This window comes from Triticum dicoccoides, chromosome 3B (assembly GCF_002162155.2).
Source record: "Triticum dicoccoides isolate Atlit2015 ecotype Zavitan chromosome 3B, WEW_v2.0, whole genome shotgun sequence".
Lineage (NCBI taxonomy): Eukaryota > Viridiplantae > Streptophyta > Magnoliopsida > Poales > Poaceae > Triticum > Triticum dicoccoides.
In genome coordinates, this window is record NC_041385.1 from 32095085 (window position 1) to 32115598 (window position 20514).

The following is a 20514-nucleotide window of genomic DNA, read 5'->3' on the forward strand; positions in this document are numbered from 1 at the left end:
TGAGCAATATCTGCCGAGTCATGGATTTGTGGTAATTACGCTGCATAAAATGCAAGTTGTGTGATTGTGTGTTGCTTGTATCACTGATTTAATTTTACAATTCAATTTGTTCATACTCACTCTGTAATTCGTCTGGAGTATCTAAGACCATGTTCATTCCATCAATTGTGTATTCTTCAAATTCTCTTCTGTGATGCATTCTGTGAATAGATTATGTCATTCTAGTGCTATGCATGGTAACTCACGCTTATAAGAAAGACACACTATTCGAATAGAAACTAAAGTTTGTGTTGTTGAATGGTCGCAAGTTGGGCAAAACTGCACAACTGAAAATTCTAAGAAATGAGTTGTTGATTCTAGTGCCAACAATGTGTTCTAAGGGCGTCTGGTTATGAATAACATGACTATGAACACGATTAATACGGTAGACATCAGTACGGAATGGCTCATCCAAAAACTTGAGGGGCATAGATGCATGGGAAAGAAGGGAGAGGCCAACCTCCATGATATATTTTCAGCGGGTCCGTTCTGATCATGTGCATTAGGGCACAAAACATGATGGGAGATGCCTATATGCTCAAAAACAGATTTAATTTTTAATATTCACCTCCCCAATCTGTTTGTTCTGCGTTAATTTTCTTATCAAATAAATAGTTAACATGTTGCTGAAAGAGATGAAATTTTTGAAAACATCGGATTTATTTATAAGGAGATAGATTGAACCGAATCTGGTAAAATCATCAATAAAACAGACATGATATTCTTGTCTACGAATTGAAATAGGCACGGGTCCCATACATCCGAGAAAATAATCTCTGAAGGAGTTTCCTACTCACTACTCGGCCAACACACATAACAAACAAGGTGATGTTTTTAATTCGACACTAGAAGACTATGATCTCGAAGGATTTTCTAGACCACCGGCAGGGAGGCGTGACCTGGATACCTATGCCACCATGTGGCAGATGGTTTGATCATGACTAGTACTTGTTGTTCCTTGACTCTTGATCGACCAGCAAATGGAAAAAGACCCCGCCTACTCCTAGCACGTAGAATTATGTCTCAATTTTCTGATCCTTAACAGGAAAGAATTCAGCTAAATTCCAAGGTACGCATGATTATCTTTCATTTGTTGATAAGTGTAAAGAAACAATGTTAGACAAATGTCAACAACCCTTCACTGTACCCAAGGGCACCCCAACCGTTTAGGGTTTCTTGTGCCTCCCGTTAGCGCTGCCACTGATCTACCATGTCTCATGTTGTTTTAGGTCCATGGAAGCATCGTGCATCTCGGCCCTTACCAGCGGGAGCGGTTTGTTTTTACATGATTTTTTTAGTTTTTTTAGGGTTTGTGTCCTGCTTAGAGAGACATTGCGGCGGCTCTATGAAGATTGAAGAAGGTTCTCCCCGCCTAGTCCCCATCCCGGTGGTGCTTCTAGAATCATCGAAGGGTGTGTGCAGGTTTGTCTCTAGCGCATCTCATGGGATTTGGTCGGCTTTGTCTTCGGTGGATCTGGTCTTTGTTCCTATTTGTTCGTGTGTCTGCAAGTTGGACCCTTCCGATCTACGCATATGATAATCGTTGTTCTGGTGCGCTGGTCCCATGGGGCCTTAACACGACGACTTCCTGACTATCTACTAGAACAAGGTTTGTCCGGCTCCGATGAGGGAGGAGCAATGACAAGGTCGCATCCTTGGCTCACTTCAGTGCTTATAGTCATAACTAGGTGGCCTACGGACCTGGATGTATTTTTTTACTTCTGGTGTTCTTTGTACTACCTTGATAGTGGATGAATAGATCAGAAGTTTTCCTCACAATTCTTTTATAAGTGGAAAGAAGACTCTTGGAAGCATGAGGGACATGAAGTATGTTATCTCTATCTTTACTACTTGAAAAGAATATACCGTTCCATGTTTCACTTTCTAAGCACCGTGTTGTTCAATGACGGCGCTGCATGCGGGCAGTGTTACAAGATCGCATGCGACCGCGAATGCACAGACCCGTTGTTTTGCAAGCCCGGTGTGATGGTCACTGTCACAGCCACAATCTTCTACTAGCCAAATGATGCCCTCCCCAATGACAATGGTGGCTGGTGCAACCCACCACGACCACAAACTTCTGCCCTCCCCAATGACAATGGTGGCTGATGCAACCCGCGACGGCCACACTTCAACATGGCCCAGCCATCTTGGGAGAAGTCGGTGTTTATACAGGTGGCATCATCCCTGTCATGTACCAGAGGTATATATACGCCTCTTATAAGTTCAAAAATTAGATCGAGGTCACCGGAGGAGTATATAACTTTAACTTTTTCTATGCAACTGCCATACACATGCAGAGTTCCGTGCATTAAGCAGGGTGGAGTGAGGTTCAGATCAATGGTCGTGATTACTTCAGTCTTGTGCTTGCGAGCAACGTTGGTGCAGCAGGCTCGATCAAGTCCATGGATGTCAAGAGTGATGGGGAACGTTGCACGGAAATTAAAAAGTTTCCTACGAACCACTCAAGATCTATTATATGGAGATGCTAGCAATGAGAGGTGGAGTGTCTACATACCCTTGTAGACCGAAAGCATTAACGATCTAGAGATTGTGATTAGCGTAGTCATACTCGCGTCCCGATCCAAGCACTGCATGACCGACACCTTCAAGATATGCACACGTACAACTTTGTGACGTATCCTCCTTGATCAATCATGCAAGATAGAAGAGGTAGATAACATCTGAACCAGCACGACGGCGTGGTGGTGGTGCTGGTGGCAGCGGAAATCCGACAGGGCTTCGCCAACCGCGTACTGGAGAGGAGGTGGGAGAAGTTGGGAGAGACAGCGGCCAAGGGTGCAAGGGTGCTGCCCCCATGCGCCTCCCCACTATATATAGGGGTGAGGGAGGGGGGCAACCCTAGACTCTCCTCCAAGGAGGGGGGCGGCGGCCTAGGGGAGGAGTGCCTCCCAAGTCAGGTGGAGGCATCCTCCCCTCTTAGGGTTTCCCCCCTTAGCTGCATGGGCCCAAGGGGGGCTGGTGCGTTAGGCCAGGGCGCCTCCCCTCAACCCGTACTGGCCTCTGGGAGTGGTGGGACCCACTGGTGGTCCCCCGGAGCCATGCCGTGATCCCAGTATGATGCCGACATATCCCAGAAATTTCCCGGTACCCTAAAAATGACTTCCCATATATATACCTCCGAACCACTCCAGAGATCCTCGTGATGTCCCAGATCCAATCCGAGACTCCAAACTACCTTCGTACTTCACCATATGAAGATCTCAATATTACCCTAACATCACTGAATGTTAAGTGTGTGATCCAATGGGTTCGAGAACATGTAGACATGACCGAGGCTCCTCTCCGATCAATAATCAATAGCAAGACCTGGATACCATATTGAGTCCTACATATTCAACAAAAATCTTTATCGATTGAACCACGATGTCGAGGATTAAGTTAATCTCGTATATAATTCCCTTTATCCAGTGATATGTTACTTGTCCGAGATTTGATCGCCAGTATCTCCATACCTAATTGAATCTCGTTATCGGCAAGTCTCTTTACTCATTCCATAATACAAGATCCCCGTGACCAAACTCATTGGTCACCTGCTTCCAAGCTATTCACGATGTTGTATTAACTAAAGGGCCTAGAGATATTCTCCCTAACACAGAGCAACAAATCCGATCCGTGCAACCCACCAAACACTCTCTGAGATACCTGTAGAGCACCTTTATGATCATCCAGTTATGAAATGACGTTTGTTAACCCACAAGGCATTCTTCCAGTATTCAGGAGTAGCATGATCTCATGGTCTAAGGGCAGATACTTGACATGAAGAAATCTATAGCATATAAACTAAGTGACACGATCTAATGCTAAGCTTACGGTTGGGTCTGTCCATCAATTTATCCTGCTAATGATGTGATCCCATTATCAAATGATAACTCATATCGATGGTTAAGAAACCTTAACCATGTTTGATCAACAAGCTAGTCCAGTAGAGCCTCACTAGGGACACGGTGTTGTTTATGTATCTACACATGTATCTGAGTTTTCGGTCAATACAATTATATCATGGATAATAAATATTTATCATGAACAAGAAAATATGATAATAACATCTTTATCATTGTCTCTAGGGCATATTTCCAATAGTATCCCACTTCCACTAGAGTCAATAATCGAATTTACATAGTAATGAATCTAACACCCTTAGAGTTCTGGTGCTCATCATGTTTTGCTCGTGGAAGAGGTTTAGTCAATGGGTTTGCAACATTCAGATCTGTATGTAGTTTGCAAAGTTCTATGTTGATGGAATCATGGATGGAGTTGAAGTGGTGTTTGATGTGCGTAGTTTTCTTGTGAAACCTTGGTTCCTTGGCAATGACTATGGCACCAGTGTTGTCACAATTGATAGTCATTGGATCCAGTGCACTAGGTACCACTCGTTCCTATTCTGCTTTCGAAGCAAGTATGTATTCTGCTTCATATGTAGATGTTGCTACCACACTTTTCTTGGAGCTACTCCAACTCACAGCTCCACCATTCAAAATAAATATGTATTCAGTTTGAGACTTCGAATCATCTGGATCAGTGTTGAAGCTTGCATAAACGTAACCCTTTACTACGAGTTCTTCGTCACCTCCATAAACGAGAAACATTTCCTTACTCCTCTTTAGGTACTTAAGGATACTTTTGACCATGTCCAGGATCCACTCCTGGATCACTCTGGTACCTACCTGCCAGACATATGTCAAGGCACGCACCAGGTTTGGTACACAACATGGCATACATTATAGAGCCTATGGCTGAGGCATAGGGGACGAGTTTCATCATTTCTCTTTCTTCTGTCATGGTTGAGCTTTGAGTCTTACTCAACTTCATACCTTGCAACACAAGCAAGAACCCCCTTTTTTGACTGGTATATTTTGAACTTCTTCAAAATCTTGTCAAGGTATGTGCTCTCTGAAAATCCTATCAGGTGTCTTGATATATCTCTATAGATATTGATTCCCAATATGTAAGCAGCCTCACCCAGGTTTTTCATTGAATTTTTTTCTTTTTTAAATAACCCTATGCTTTCCAAAAATTCTAGATCATTCCCAAACAATAATACGTTGTCCACATATAGTATTAGAAATGTTACAGAGCTCTCACTCACTTTCTTGTAAATACAAGCTTCTTCATAAGTCTGCATAAAAGCAAAAGCTTTGATCACCTCATCAAGGTGAACATACCAACTCTGAGATGCTTGCACTAGTCCATAGATGGATCGCTAGAGCTTGTATATATTATTAGCATCCTTAGGATTGACAAAGCCTTCCAGTTATATCATATACAACTCTTCCTTAAGGAAACCATTAAGGAACACTGTTTTGACATCCATCTGCCAGATTTCATAATCAAAAAATGCAAACTTGCACACATTTCATAATCAAGTTTGCTTCTAATTTGCGGGAATTCAAACTTGCACACATGGCATCAATGGTAGGGCGCGTCTTCAGCCACGGAACGACCATTCATCATTTTGTTGTAGCTCATATCCATACACGTTAAAACTAAACTTACTGGATCAACAAACTAGCAACAAACAGACTTAAATCGGGCATAATTTACATTAAAGCGGTCATCAGAGAACCAAGATAACAAGTTTTCATGGGCTTGAGGGATGGAGGAAATCACCATTTCGTTGCGGTCGCTGGTGCTACTTTGGCCCTCCATGTAGGCGTTGGCAACTGGAGGGTCGTCAGCGTTGGAGCTGAATCTGTCAGTGAAGTCTGAGGCGTCGTCCGACGAGATCTGCCTGACCAGCCCCTAGAGAAAGCACTCCTGCTCCTGGGACATGCCGTTCTGCCTTCGCCTTGGCCGCTGCCTACGCCGCTGCCTCGCACTCTGACAGCTTGGTGGGAAGCCAGAGCGCTTTGGCATTCTTGCGCCGGAGCCGCCGCGCATTCGTCTCTGCCATCATCAGGGAGCGGCGGAGGACCTGACGCGAGGAGTGCGTCCTAGGGATTCACCAATGCCCCAGGTACACACAACTACAGAAATTCCAATCTTTCTCTACACATATCCTTGCTTGGTGTCCGTCAGGTATGAAAAACACTTCAAGCTTCAGATATAAATTTATCAGGGTCACAGCAATGCCACAGGTAGACTCAACAGCCATTGACATTTCAAAGCACACAACTACAAAACCTCAGATAAATACTTTGAATGCCTCCAGATTAGGATCAGCAAGTGTTGCACACAAGCACTTGGCAGCAAGGAAAAGCAAGGAGACCATACCTCGGTGGTCGTCGCCATCTGGGTCCTCATGTACGCCCTGCAGCTCATCGCTGCCGACCTCCACCAGTCAGCCACTTGGCACTCGGGGTTTCATCAGCCACCGTTATCCGCTCCAGGCTGCAACAAAGAAAGCGCACACACAACAACGACAGGGTTAACATCCATCACCAGCAAAGAAAGCGCCAAATCAAATTGAGACCCAAAAACATCAAGACAAGATCAAATCAAAGGGGTCACACACATTCAAGAAAACGGTATAAAATCCGCCATCTTTCTGCAAAACACCAGTCCCACCATAAACTGCAACCTTTCCCTCCAATTTAACAAGAGATCTGGCCGGTCATATAAGCAAGTTGTCTAGACTCTGGAAAGTTTGAAATTCTGATTTTTCTCTACACAAGAAACACTCGGTGCCCGTCAGGTATAAAAAACAATTCAACTTTTTTCAGATAAAATCCATTTAAATTTCTCAATCAAGGTGACAGCAAGTCAATCATGGGTACACTGGACAGCCATAGACCGACATTTCAAAGTACACACAATTACATATAGTATTGACACAAGGAATCAGCTCCAGCTTCTGCATGCCACACACACGCACACACTAGGACAAAATTATATCACCAGAGAATGCGCCAAATCGAAATGAAATTCAAACATCAAGACAAGACCAAATCTAAGGGCTCACAAAGTTGCAATCTTGCAACACATCATCCTGCAAACCATCAACAGTCTCACCATAAATTGCACTCTTTCTCTCCTACGTATTCAACAAGAGATGGATGTAGCTAGTCAGTCAGGTCTAAGGCATTGGTTGTCTAGACTGTGGACAGTGAAGAAATTCCAATCTTTCTTTCTCTGCACATATACTCGGCCGGTGTCTTTCAGCGCCAGATATAAAAACAATTCAAGTTTCAGACAAAATGTACGTATTCAAATGTGCCAATCAGGGTCACAACAATTAGGCAGCCTTATTCTCTTCACAAGAGCAATTGTTGCACACTAGCACCTACCTGGCACCAAGGGGAAGCAAGGAGAGCATACCTCGGTGGTCGTCGTGTACGCCCTGCAACTCCTCCACTAGTCTGCTACTTGGCACACGGAAATCAGCTTCCGTTTCAGCTCCAGCCTGCAACGAATGCACACACAACAACGACAGGGTTATATCGATCGCCAGCGAAAGCACCAAACCAAACTGAAACCCAAACATCAAGAAAATATCAAATCAAAGGGGTCACACAAATTCAACAAAAAGCCGTCTTCCTGCAAAACATCAGTCCCCCGCCCACCACAAACTGCAATCTTTCCATCCAATTTAACTATACATCTAGTCAGTCATATAAGCAAGTTGTCTAGACTGTGGAAGGTGTGAAGAAATTCCAATCTTTCTCTCTACACAATCAGCACTCGGTGTCTGTCAGGTATCAAAAATAGTTCAACTCTCACAGCAATGCCACGGGTAGACTCAACAGCCATTGACATTTCAGAGTAGACAACTACGTACGTAGTAGAAAACATGAGATAAAAACTTTGATTACGATTATGGTCTTCGCAGCAGCAACTGTTGCACACAAGCACCTACCTGCCTGGCACCAAGGGAGAGCATGGCCGTCACCGTCCGGGTCCGGGTCCGGGTCCGGGTGTACGCCCTGCAGCTCGTCAGCCACTTGGCACTCCTTGGGGTCAAGATCTATATCGGCGGCTCCCGGCTTGCCGCCGTCAATTGCCGCTTGAGCAGCAAGCTCCCGCCTGCGACGCGCCGAGAGATGGGGGTTGGTTGCGTGCGGTGAAGAGGACGGTCGCCGATATGGAACAGGGGAGGCCGGATCAGGCACGGCGTTCCCTCGACGAGCGTCGGCGACGGCTGCTCGTGCGGTGCGGGGGGGAGGAGGGGAGGGGTCGAACTCGAACGGGGAGAGGGCCGGCCGGTGCGGGAAGGGCGGTGGCGGCGGCGGCGGCGGAAATCGGGGGACGGAGTAGAGAAGGGTTGGGTTGGGGATAAAGGTCTGGGCTTTGGGCTTTCGGAAGGACCCACCCATATTTTTTTGATCACAGCATCGCCGCGTTGCATTCAACACGTGAACTCTCATTGGACCCTGCATGCATTGAAACAAGCGGACGAAACGGATAAGCGTCACCTACTAGGGATGCCCACCGGCGGGGGTCTGGAATTAATACGACACGTCAGCGATCCACGCCATCCTCGTTCTCTTCACCATATGCCATCCATGCCTTCTTTATCTAAGACCAAGACCATCTCTTCTATCTATATATACTAGAGGTAGTCGTTCATCCGCGTGCGGGATGCGCATGCGCGTGCTCTTCACATTCAAACGACACTCGTTCGTCCGCCTCCATGCATTAAATTCAAACAAAGATCGTCCGTCCGCCTCCATGCATTAAATTCAAACGAGTCCACCTCCATCCATTAAACATATGCAGTTGCTGAAGAGACCTGCTCCGGCTAGCAGGCCCACGGATGGACTAGCTCTCCGCGGGCCAATGGTGGAGGACGCCGACGACGAGGAAGCACCACCGTCCTCACCGGTCCACGACAACATCACCGTGGGCGAGCGTGTGGGCACAATACACCGACATGGTGGTGAAAGAGCAGGAGGCCGCGTTTCGACTGGCGCCGCCGACCAGAGGTACACCCTCCGCCTCCTCGACAAACACCGTCGCGCGTAGGTGCAAATTGTTGGCATGGGCATCGTGGTGGACATAGACATGGACGAGTATGAGGCGTTGCTCCTGTCGTACCATGCCGCCCATGACATTCGCCGCGAGCAATGGCGGGACCGCGTCCTGCAGCTGCTAGGAAAGAAGCTACCTTCATGGAGATCGATGAGGCGATGACAGAATTCTATGATGGCACTGACGACGTCGCTAGCTTCGCGTCGTCCATGCCCCACCGCCATGACGACAAAGTCGACACGTCCACGGGCACTGCTGGTAGAAAGGAAGAGTAGAACATGGGAGGACGCCGAGTCCCATGATGGTCACTACACTTCCCCTCCCGTTGAAACTAAGCTTGGCGGGCTGTTCATCGTCGGCCAATTAGCCGCGGCTATTCCTTACCTCCCACTGAAGCTTTGCTTCCCGGGGCTCACAACCATCCGGTGAGCTTGCTGACGGACATAGGGAAGACATGTGTTGGGAAACGGGCATCGACGATCATTTAGACTAGGTTAGAATAGGGATTTTAGTTGAAATATGTCGAGAATGTAATGAATATGGTCCGGTTTAGATGAAAATCATCCGGCTTGATGTAAAATCATCCAAATTTCAATGAATATGGTTCTATTTGTTTAAATTTGCATCAAATTTGTTTTGTTTTTCATTAAATTCCCTTTGAAATGAGACCATAAAAGCTATCTTTGGATGGACGGCTCCCGCATTAGAGTCCATGGTCCTCACCGGTCTGCGGGCGGATACGGTGTCTGGTTTGCAGGACAGTGTTGGAGATGCCCTTATGTGACCAAAAAATATTTACATGTGGTGAACATCAATAATTTTAATTATCATAGATATGTTGAACAGATTAGTTCAGCATTGGGGCCCACTGGATAGTGATGAGGTTTTGCAAGGTTGATTTTGGCTAACCTAATATACTGGCAGTTACAATGGATCGTAGATACCCACATGGTATAAAGTCCACTTCCACAAATAATGATGGACTGACACAAAATGACAAGGGCCAACTTATGAAAGAACCGTGTATATATGTTTTGTGTCAACGAAAACAATATTAACAAACAAATCTATTAAACATGCATGTGTTGGTGGCTTTGGCTCAGTGGCTCCGGTATTGGGTGGGGACACAGAATAGCAAAGTTCCGAGCTCCCAAGTGAAAAGCCATGGGTCTCTGCTTCTCAAGTGCGTACACACAGCCCTACATGTTATGCCCAAGTTCTGGAGGGGTTGAGAGAGATAAGGGAGGAGTTGAGAGATATAAATATGAGGAGGGCGTGGTAGAGAGAGATTATGGCATCGTTTGTCACCATCTCCAACACTGCCTCTAAAATGAAAGGCCGGTAATACTTTTGTGAGTTCTCCTACATACCCCCACAAATATATATCGCCATGACTTGTGATGTGGTCATGCACAGACATGCCATTAGTGAATAAGAGTTATACTCACTAATTTTAGTAAGTAGTATTGCACACTTCTGTAGGGGGGTGCTTTATTCACCAACATTTGCAAAAACATGTGGTCATTACTTTCTCCTTCTACAAGCGCCCGGGAGGGACATTGATTTTCAATGATTAACATACTTATGGTGCAAAGTAATGCATTGTTCTCTTGCATGTCGAAGAGAATAACATGGTGAAAAGGTGCGTCAAATCTCAGTTGTCGTCTTGTCTCGTCCCCGCGTCCTCGGTCGTACCGCTCCTCCGCCATGTCGTCGAAGCTCAAGTACAAGAGCAAGACCGTCTTGAAGGGGGTGTGGGCGCATCTAGTTTTCTCCATTGATGGGCTAACATAGACTCATTATTGATGCCCACACCACTAACGGGTGGAAACTTAGCCTCAAGCGTGAACATGTGATCAAACTCATCACGCGTGTCTTCTCTCGTGAGGTCAAACTTAAAACCATCATCATCATTGTGTTGTCATCATTACAACTCATCTTGGCCGAAACATATTTTAAAATTTTCCTTTACAATAAACCTAAAACATATATTTTGCATGAAATGACAGGAATTTTGAAAATTATTTGTTCTATTTATAATCTTATTTGAGTCCTCTATAATACTATATCATCTACCGTTGAATAGTTTGGGAGGAATTTAAATATTCCCAACCACAATATACTAACATGATGATGTTCATGTGATTTGGATGGAAATATTGGAAATAAAGAGGCACATGTGATGAAGAATCTTTTGTTGAGTGCTGCGTCCACACGTTTTGGAATTCATAAACTACGTACTATAGGACGTCGGTCCATCCATCTTCACTCTATGCTTTTTAAAATCGATACTCCGGCGAGTGGAATGGCATCTCTCTCTCCGCCGTACATACATCGCCATTATCACCTGATTATCCACGATAATCTAGAACCATGCCATGGAGTACGTAAATTTGACGTCTCAATCACATACATATCGACAACCTTCTCCATCTAGTATCATCCCAATGTTGTTCCTTGATTTTATGTGTATTGGTGCGTAGGGAAAGTTGACGTGGAGTTCGCACAAAGACTGAGTTGACATTGAGTTCGGACATATACGGAGATGCATGAATGATGATGAAACAACATAAAACTTTAACTATTATGCAACCACATAGGGCATCTCCAACACTGACCCCTAAACCAGACACCGTATCCGTCTGCGGACCGGTGACGACCAGTCCATGAACAGTGATGCGGGAGCCGGCTATCTAAAGCTGCCCGCATATATTTCAAACCAATTTTGAATAAACTAGATAAATTATATCAAAACAACATATTTCAGCATAGTTTAGACATAATTTACATAAAACAGACAATATTTCGACCATTTAACTAAAATAGAAAAAAACTAGGAGGCTAAATTATAGCAGACGATGACCTCGTGCACTTGGCCTGGGCCGCACCACCCCTGTCGTCAATGTCGTCATCATCATCGTCCCTTCAGCAACGGTAGGGCGAAGGGCCGCTGCGGTAGCCTTGCCCGGCCGCTGCTTGGCGCTCCCAGAGGAGCCGGTCCGCTTGCTCCTCCACCATGTAGAGGGCCGTAATGGCAAATACCGCCCTCGGCCATGGTGCCCTAGCGGTGGCCTTGCCCCTGCTAGAATTGGCAGAGGTGTCGTTTATCGACCATTCCTCGCAAATCTTGGTGAGCTCCCCGTCAAGGCGGCGACGATGCCGCACAACCGTCTATGTGGTGGTGACGGACCGGTCAAAATACCGCGCCACCACTAGGTCCAGGTCGTTATGGATCAAACGCGGACACAATGGCCCACGACAAAGAGGGTCCACCATCACCAAGGTAGGGGAGGATGCGCTTGCATGCGTTGGCAATCGCGGACGACAGTTCCTCCTTGATGAGTTGGTGTTAGTGGTCGTGACACTGGCCTGCTGATCCGGACATACCGATAATGCGGTGGCGATGTTGAGTCCTTTACTTTGTGCCCAGTTCGTACGCCGTGATTGCGGCGACGAGGGCACCGCCAGACCACGCTCCCAGAGTGACCCCTCTATCATCATCTCCATCTCCTCGTCCGTCAGAGCTGCCTCCAAGAGGAGGCGTGGCTACTGAAGTAGCGGCGGCCTGGTCCTCCTCATTGCCAAAGGAGTTGACGATCTCCTCATTACAGGAGGAGCTGACAGCTGTGGAGTCTGAGGGCCCTGAAGATTGATGGCAGCGATGCCAAGAACCGGATGAAGAACCATTGCCGTCATCGCTGCCTGCCGGCCTGGAGAACCATCAATTGGTCATTGCCGGAGGAGGAAGAGGTGCTCGGAGAGGAGGAGGAAAATCGAAGTAGTGGACATGGATCACCGGAGCACGGTATATATAGCCGCGACCAGACCAGAAAAACGGAAGGTCAGACAGCTTCAATGCGGCACAACGGCCGGAGTAGGTTTCTCGGGATGGCGCGTCCGCATTGACACATGTGATCGCGTCGGTTAGCGACACCCTCCTATTCAATCACATCTTGCAACATCAATGTCAGCCGCTCTGGGCCGGCATGAATGCGGCAGGGAAGCAACGCGTCCGTTGGAGGGAAAGCACGAGAGAGTCAGGAGAGAGATATGGGTTCGTCCGGGGGTGTCGGACGCGTCCGTGGTAGTAGTTGGGGCGCCCGCAGAGCCCCTCGGTTTTGCGGAGAAAAGGATGTTCGGACTTCTTAGGATGGCAAAACACGTCCGGACCGTGCGGCCCGGACGAATGTGGGTGTTTGAGGGTCAACGTTGGTGATGCCCTTACGTAACAAGTGTTCTGCAAACTGGAATCTCGTTGTCGTTACCGCTCTTAGCCAAATGAGTTTGAATATCTCGGTCCGCTCCCGTGCTTGAAATCTAGTGGAGAGAGAGTGATAGGGGGAGAAACACGACATCGTGCTCAAGCGTAGACCAAACCAGTCTGCTTCCTCTTTCATTAGATCTGGGTGGGCAACTGGGATCGGTTTGAGAGGGGGTCAATTTGTTAGAGGTCATAGCGAACTAGTGACCGTGCAGCGATTCGTGATGCTTGATTCGTGGAGGCATGAGTGGGGAAAAGATCAATCGATGGGACAAGCGGTTGACCAAGCATCGGAAAAGAAGGCCAAACGAGAGAGGAAGAAAAAAAACCACGAATGATCAGCCGGAATAGAAAAAAATAGTACAGTAGCCCCCGTTCCACGCACGTCATAGACAGTCAGATCATCGGATGTTGGTCGGCTGGGATCGAGTCACTAGCCCTTGAGGATCCGTGGGAGCGTTCTCGATCCATGGGACATGTAATTGAAAGCGTTGAAGAAAACGAGAGAAACAGATTAAATGACACCACCACCACTCAACAACCTAGCAATCAGCCCAAGACAAAAGAAAAAACTGGTACTAGCACTACTAGCTGCAGCCACGGGCACGCACGTCGCAGCCGTCGGATCGTGGGGTGTTGGGCGGCTGGGATGGATTCGTAGGCCCTTGATCCGTGAGAGGGTTGTATCAACCAATCAAAAAGACATGGATCCGTGGGTAAGCGTGGGATTGGCCAAGCAAAGCGCACCGCAAAAGAGAGAGAGGGGGAGAGGAGCAGACGAGACGAGAGGAAAGGGAAAAAACCACCAAACAAATCCCCCGCGGCCGCCGCTTCCCCATCCCAAGTTCCCAACCCACGCCATTCCACCTCCACCTCCACCTCCACCTCGAAGCGCCGCCGCCAACCACCACATCCCCGGTTTCCACCGGAGTCCCTCCTCTCCAGCTGTTGGTCAACCACCCTACCCCGTCTCGCGGATCCTCTCCATCGCCGCTGGTGGTGGTTGCGGATCGAGCTCCGGGGCCAAATCCACCATCCACGGCGACGGCCTCCCCGTTCTACTTCCCGTCCGGCGCTGTCCCCGACGAGCCCACTTTTTCCTAATGGTGGACGGCGTGCCTCTCAATGGACGCCTGCTGCTCACGCGGAGGATTCGTCTCCTCCTCCACGACGGCTGCTTATCCTTCCCTCCATCGCGGCCGCTGCACATGGTGAGTTTCAGTTTCCCTCTCTCCCATTCCCCCACATCTAAATCTGGAGCACGCACGAGTTGCATCTGTACCCATAGGATTCACATCACTTCACTGCCTGCTTGTTTGTTTGGTCGTTCAATCTGTATGTGCGTGCGTCCTCAAAATCCAATCTGGCTGGATGTTCAATCCGCACCATTTTTTTTTGCTTTAGTTTCTTTTCACATCTTCCTGACTCTGCCTGCGTGTTTCATTTATGAAATGAAATGAAATGAAATTTCTACAGAGAGGCTTAATTGGCATATACACACTCCAGTCTGTTCTGTTGTTAGTCTGTCAGTGCCACACAGAGTGCATGCATCAACAGGACACAGATTTGAGGTTACTGCTTCAGCAAAACCTATGTGATTGTGGATCAAACTCAGGATCCAGTACTTGTTCATTCATTCCTATCTAGTTGGATTCTATGGTAACCTAGCTATTGTGGCAGTAAAGTTGGATTCTGTACAAGTGCATAATATATAACCGATTGGTTATTGGTAATTACGACGGTAAATACAAATGTACTCCCTCTGTACACAAATGTAAGACGTTTTGGATCACTACTTTCGAGTGATCTAAAATGTCTCGTATTTATTTACCGAGGGAGTAGTTTCTAGTAGGACAACTGAAATCAAACTGGAAATAGTATGTACACTTATTATGCGAAACCCTGCACAAGACGTGTGGCGTTTGATGAAGAACATCCATCAGAAATACTAATACTTGGAGTAGTAATTCTTTCATATAGCCATGAAAGTAGCAAATTGTACTCGAGTCGTTTAGTTTGCTTGCTACAAAGTACCATGTTTTAGTTTTCGCTTGAACTCGCTTGCTTGCTGCACCACATATATAAAACTGAAAATTTTCTTCTCTGCAGAGAGTAGACATGATGTCCTGCATTCGCTTGCTAGAGCACATCCATCACAATAATTTATTAGCTGTGAGAAAAAACTGAATCTTTCTTCATGGTTATTGCTTCTCTCTCTGTCTCTTTGCTTAATTATGGTCTAATTTGTGATTACTACAGATGGAAGATCGCAGATGAAGAAGAAACCCCAAGCAAATTGGATGGCCCTGATGCCAAGTAACAAAAGCGTAACCTTCTTCTAACCTCACCTTCTTACTACAGATTCAAGATCTTAGATAACTACTATGCATTACTCTCCAATATATGGAGCATCAGATGTGAAAATTGTCTTGAAGGAATTGAAACGCAAGCTGAACCCATAATAAATCTTGAAATCCTCAAGAGGAAAGCTTAACTATCTCCCTTTGTACAGTAGAATCGTTATCTCTGTTTTGACAACAAGATTAATCAAAATGGTGTCTTTCACTTCTATTGCTAATAACACGCCTCAACTTTATGAATACGCATCCCCCTCCACTTTTAATTTTCCCTCTTCATGTTTGATTTGAGATTCTACTAATTAGGCTTGTTTGTCTATTCCTTTAACAGAATAATGTATTTAGTAGTTTTGTGCTTACCTTGTTCAGGTTCGTCGTAAGCTCCATGTGCAGCTACTAGCTATGACAACCCTCTCGTCTCCACCGTCATCGGCAACAACATGGTTCGCCCTCGAGTACAAACGTTGAAAGGTATACCCTCTGCTCTCCCCTTTGCTCTGGGCACATGGTCATCGGGCCACGGTATAGCTCTAGGTCATGGCCTTCGTGCATGGCCTACTTAGATTTTCGGTTTGGCCTTGATGGCCCCAATTGGTCTTGGTAATGCTTGCTGTTAACTAGTTAAATGACTCTGTAATCGTCTGGACCTGTTCTAGCTAGGTAAACTTACATGTTTACTTATCAAGCAAATCACTTGGCACATTACTTTAGGAGCAGATTTCTCATTATTCATAGCAAGAGGAAACCTCAACTTGTCCGTTCAATCTGTATATGCAGGCCCAGAATTGAATTTGGTTGGATGCTCAATCCACACCATTTTTTGCTTCAATTTCTTTCTACTGCATGTATCAATATCTTCTTAACTTTGTTTGTTTAATTTATGAAATGAAATTTGTAGAGAGAGGCTTGATATATACAGCAGCAGATTGTACGTCAGTCTGTTAGTTTGGTTGCTAACAAGTACACTCTTTTCGTTTTTACCTAAACTCGCTTGCTTACTGCACCACATATATTAAACTCAAACTTTCTTCTCTGCAAAGAGTAGAGTAGAGGTCCTGAATTCGCTTTCTAGAGCGCATCTATGACAATTATTTGATTAGATGTGAAAATTGCCGTGACTTAATCGATCGAAATGCAAATAGAGCCCAGAATAAATCTTGAAATCCTCAAGAGGAGAGCTATAAGATATTCCTATGTCCGTGCAAAAGGGGTATTAGACCGACATTCTTATGTGTAGGAGGATGTTCTGTTATGGGAGACACTTACTTGTCTTCCTTTTCATGGCAAAGCTAGTTAGTTGTCGCCTTCCTATAGTCTGCATTCTTGCACAGTAGAGGGTTATCCCTGTTTTGACAACAAGGTTGATCGAAATGGTGCCTTTCACTTCTATTGCAAAATTAAAATGCCCCTTCTTTCTGAATATGCATCTGCCTTTGCTTTTAATTTTGCCTCTTCATGTTTCATTTGGGATTTTACTAATTAGGCTTATTTGTCTGTCAGTGCCAGCCCCGCACCCTTGGCTTTGTTTATCACAAAAGGCGGCTGATCTGAAGCCAAAGGTGGAACAATGGATGCCACATATGGTTGGCTCAAGCTACAGCTGGCAGACACCACCTAAAGATCAAGAGTTGACCATTCATAAGGTCAATAAACAAGTGCCGCTGTCTCCTCTCCCCTCTCACCCATGCCACCTCCACCTCCACCTTCAAGGGCGGCAGCCAACCACCACATCTCCGGCCACCGGAGTCTCAACCCCCCTCTCCAGCTGCTCCCAGTCTCGCGTATCATGTCCATCTCCGCTCGCTGGTGGTTGCAGGTCGAGCTCCGTGGCCAACTCCTCCATCGACGGTGATGGCGCTATCCCCGACGCGATTCCTTCCAAACCATCCCCGACGAGCCCACTTTCCTGATGGTGGACGCATGCCTCTCAACTCAATGGACGGCTGCTTCTAATATGGATGGATGACTCCTCCTCACGCGGCGGATTCGTCTCCTCTGCTCCTAGCGGCTCCTGCACATGGTGAGCTTCAGTTTTCCTCTCTCCCACTGCACCCCCACAACTAAATCTAGTCCCTTCTCTTCTGGAGCACGCACGACTTGCTTTTGTATGCACAGGATACAAGTCACTTCACTGCTTGCTTTTTTGTATGCACAGGATACAAGTCACTTCAGCAAAATGAAATAAATTTGGGCACTGGAAACCAGCTGCTTCTCACTCAGCGCATTCGTCTCCTTGTCCCCTCCTAGCGGCTGGTGAGCTTTAACCCCCCCTTTCTCTCTTCTCTTGTTATCTTCTGGAACACGCACGACTTGCATTTGTACCCACAGGATACACATCACTTCACCGTTGGTTTGTTTGTTTGGTCGTTCAAACTGTATGTGCATGCCCAGAATTAAATCTGGTTCGACGTTCAATCCGCACCATTTTCTGCTTCAAATTATTTCTACATCTTCATAATCACACAGAGTGCATGAACAAGACACTAGTGCCAGAACAGGACATAGATTTAGGTTAATGATTTAGCATAATGAAAAGAAATTGGACACCGGTATCCGGCTTTTCAAATCTATACCCTTTTGTTCTTCACAGAATGTGTTTCTCACCCCTATGAGATTGTGGATCAAACTCAGGATCTAGTACTAGTTCATTCCTATCAAGTTGAATTCTATGGTAATTAATGTATTCTACTAGTGAAGTTGAATTCTGTCCAATGGTATATATATATATAACCTATTGGTTATTGGTAAGACGGTAAATACAAATGTAGTTTATAGTGGGACAACTGAAATGAAATTGGAAATAGTAAGTACAATTATTAAGCGAAAACTTGTACAAAATGTGTTGCATTTCATGAAGAACATCCAGCAGAATTAATACTTGGAGCAGTTCTTTGATATGGCCACGGAAGTAGCAAATTGTATGTCTGTCTGTCAGTTTGCTTGTACCAAGTACCCTCTATTCGTTTTCACCTGAACTCGCTTGCTTTCTGCGCCACATATATAAAACTGAAACTTCCTTTTCTGCAGAGAGTAGACAAGAGGTTTTGATCTTGCTATAGCACATCTATCACAATAATTGATTAGCTGTGAGAAAAATGAATCTTTATTCCTGGTTATTGCCTCTCTCTCTCTCTCTCTCTCTCTCTCTCTCTCTCTCTCTCTCTCTCTCTTTGCTTATGGTCTAATTTGTGACTACTACAGATGGAAGGTCGCAGATGAAGAAGTAACCCCAAGCAAATTGGAAGGCCCTGATGCCAAGTAACAAAAGCGTAATCTTCTTCTAACCTCACCTTCTTACTACAGATTCAAGTTGTTAGATAACTACTATGAATTGATGTCGTATATATGGAGCATTAGATGTGAAAATTGCCTTAGGGGAGTCGAAACGGAAGCTGAACCTAAAATATATCTTGAAATCCTCAAAAGGAAAGCGTAATTATCTATGTTTGTACAGTAGAGCATTGGGGTTCAGTTTTTTTACATGCAAATGCGAGACATGGCATCGTTTTGCAACTGCCACTTTGATAGATATCCATACCTATGTACTTGGTGGTTTTCATGGCCTTGCTTGCTATTACATGGTTTTCCTTTGGGTAATCAGTATATATATGCACGTGGTGGTTAATTTGGCACCAAGAATTCTCTTGTTCTTGTTCTGATTTCCTTGCTGTCAAACTCATCATCTTCGAGACTTCATTTATTTATTTTTGGACATCTCCCAGACCTCAAGATAATTACAATACGTTCTCCGTTCTTAAAACTGAATGTGTGACCTCTCAGGATTTGAGACCAGTGACGACTGTGGTGAGCTCAGCCTTCCTTTGATCCACATCCTCTCCTCTATCTCCTCTATCAGACCAGATCCCATTTAATTTATTTTTCTGTTTGACTTGGCGCAGCAGCAGGTGCCTGACTCCATGGACGACCAGGACCTGAGTTGATGAGGATGACATTGTCGATTCCGATCCAGACCGCCACACATGGAGGTCGGTCTGTTTTTTTCGCTGCTCTGCTCTAGCCTGCCTGCCTAGTTTCTATTCTGCTTGGTTGTGAAACCAAACTAGGAGTAGCAAAATTCTGCTAGATTTTGTGACTAGAGCATGATAAATAGTAGCCCTCATTTAAACCTGGATCTAGCTGGTTTTTCTTTGCCAATCTATGCAAATAATCTGCTACTTGATTCGAGGTTGCCAGGATTAGCTCGGTTTCTGTACAAACCCAGGCACATGTTAACTGCACCAACACTACTAGTTAAGTAACATACCTGACCTAAATAAGCCCGGTCATGTAGAAAACCCGGGAAAATCAAACAGAATTTAGCTATTTATTACCAGTACGACCAACTATTTGCATGGGTGCGCCTGTGGTAGCTACTAAGCACCAAGTGTAATGTTTAACATAATAATCACCCAAATTTGTCTATTGCTACATCAAGATAGTAAATCTATGAGCAAATTGTATGTCAGTCTGTTAGCTTGCTTGCTACCAAGTACTCTCTGTTCGTTTTCGCCTGAACTCGCTTGCTTGCTAGATTTTCTTATATAAAAAAACTTGTTTCTCTGCAGAGAGTAGAGGATAGATCCTGAATTTGCTTGCTAGAGCGCATCTATCACAATAATTGATTAGGTGTGAGAAAAACTGAAACTTTCTTCATGGTTATTGCTTCTCTCTCTGTTTCTTTACTTACGGTTTGATTTGTGATTACTAGAAGGCACCAGGTGAAACAACCACAAGCAGGGGATGGAAGGTCGCAGATGGAGAAGAAACCCCAAGCAAATTGGGAGGCCCTGATGCCAAGTAACAAAAGGGTAATCTTCTAACCTCACCTTCTTATACAGATTCAAGTTGTTAGATAACTACTATGCATTTCTGTCGTATATATGGAGCATCAGATGTGAAATTGCTTTGACGGAATTGAAACAAAAGCTG

At 45.5% G+C, this 20514-nt stretch overlaps 1 protein-coding gene across 1 annotated transcript; it reads left to right on the forward strand.

Annotated features, from left to right (window-relative positions):
* The first annotated feature begins 13932 nt into the window (after window positions 1–13932).
* LOC119279173 lies at window positions 13933–15505 on the forward strand. The gene is made up of 3 exons (XM_037560527.1): window positions 13933–14439; window positions 15338–15400; window positions 15488–15505. The coding sequence occupies exons 1-3, from the start codon at window positions 13933–13935 to the stop codon at window positions 15503–15505; spliced, it is 588 nt and encodes a 195-aa protein (XP_037416424.1).
* The last annotated feature ends 5009 nt before the right edge of the window (window positions 15506–20514 follow it).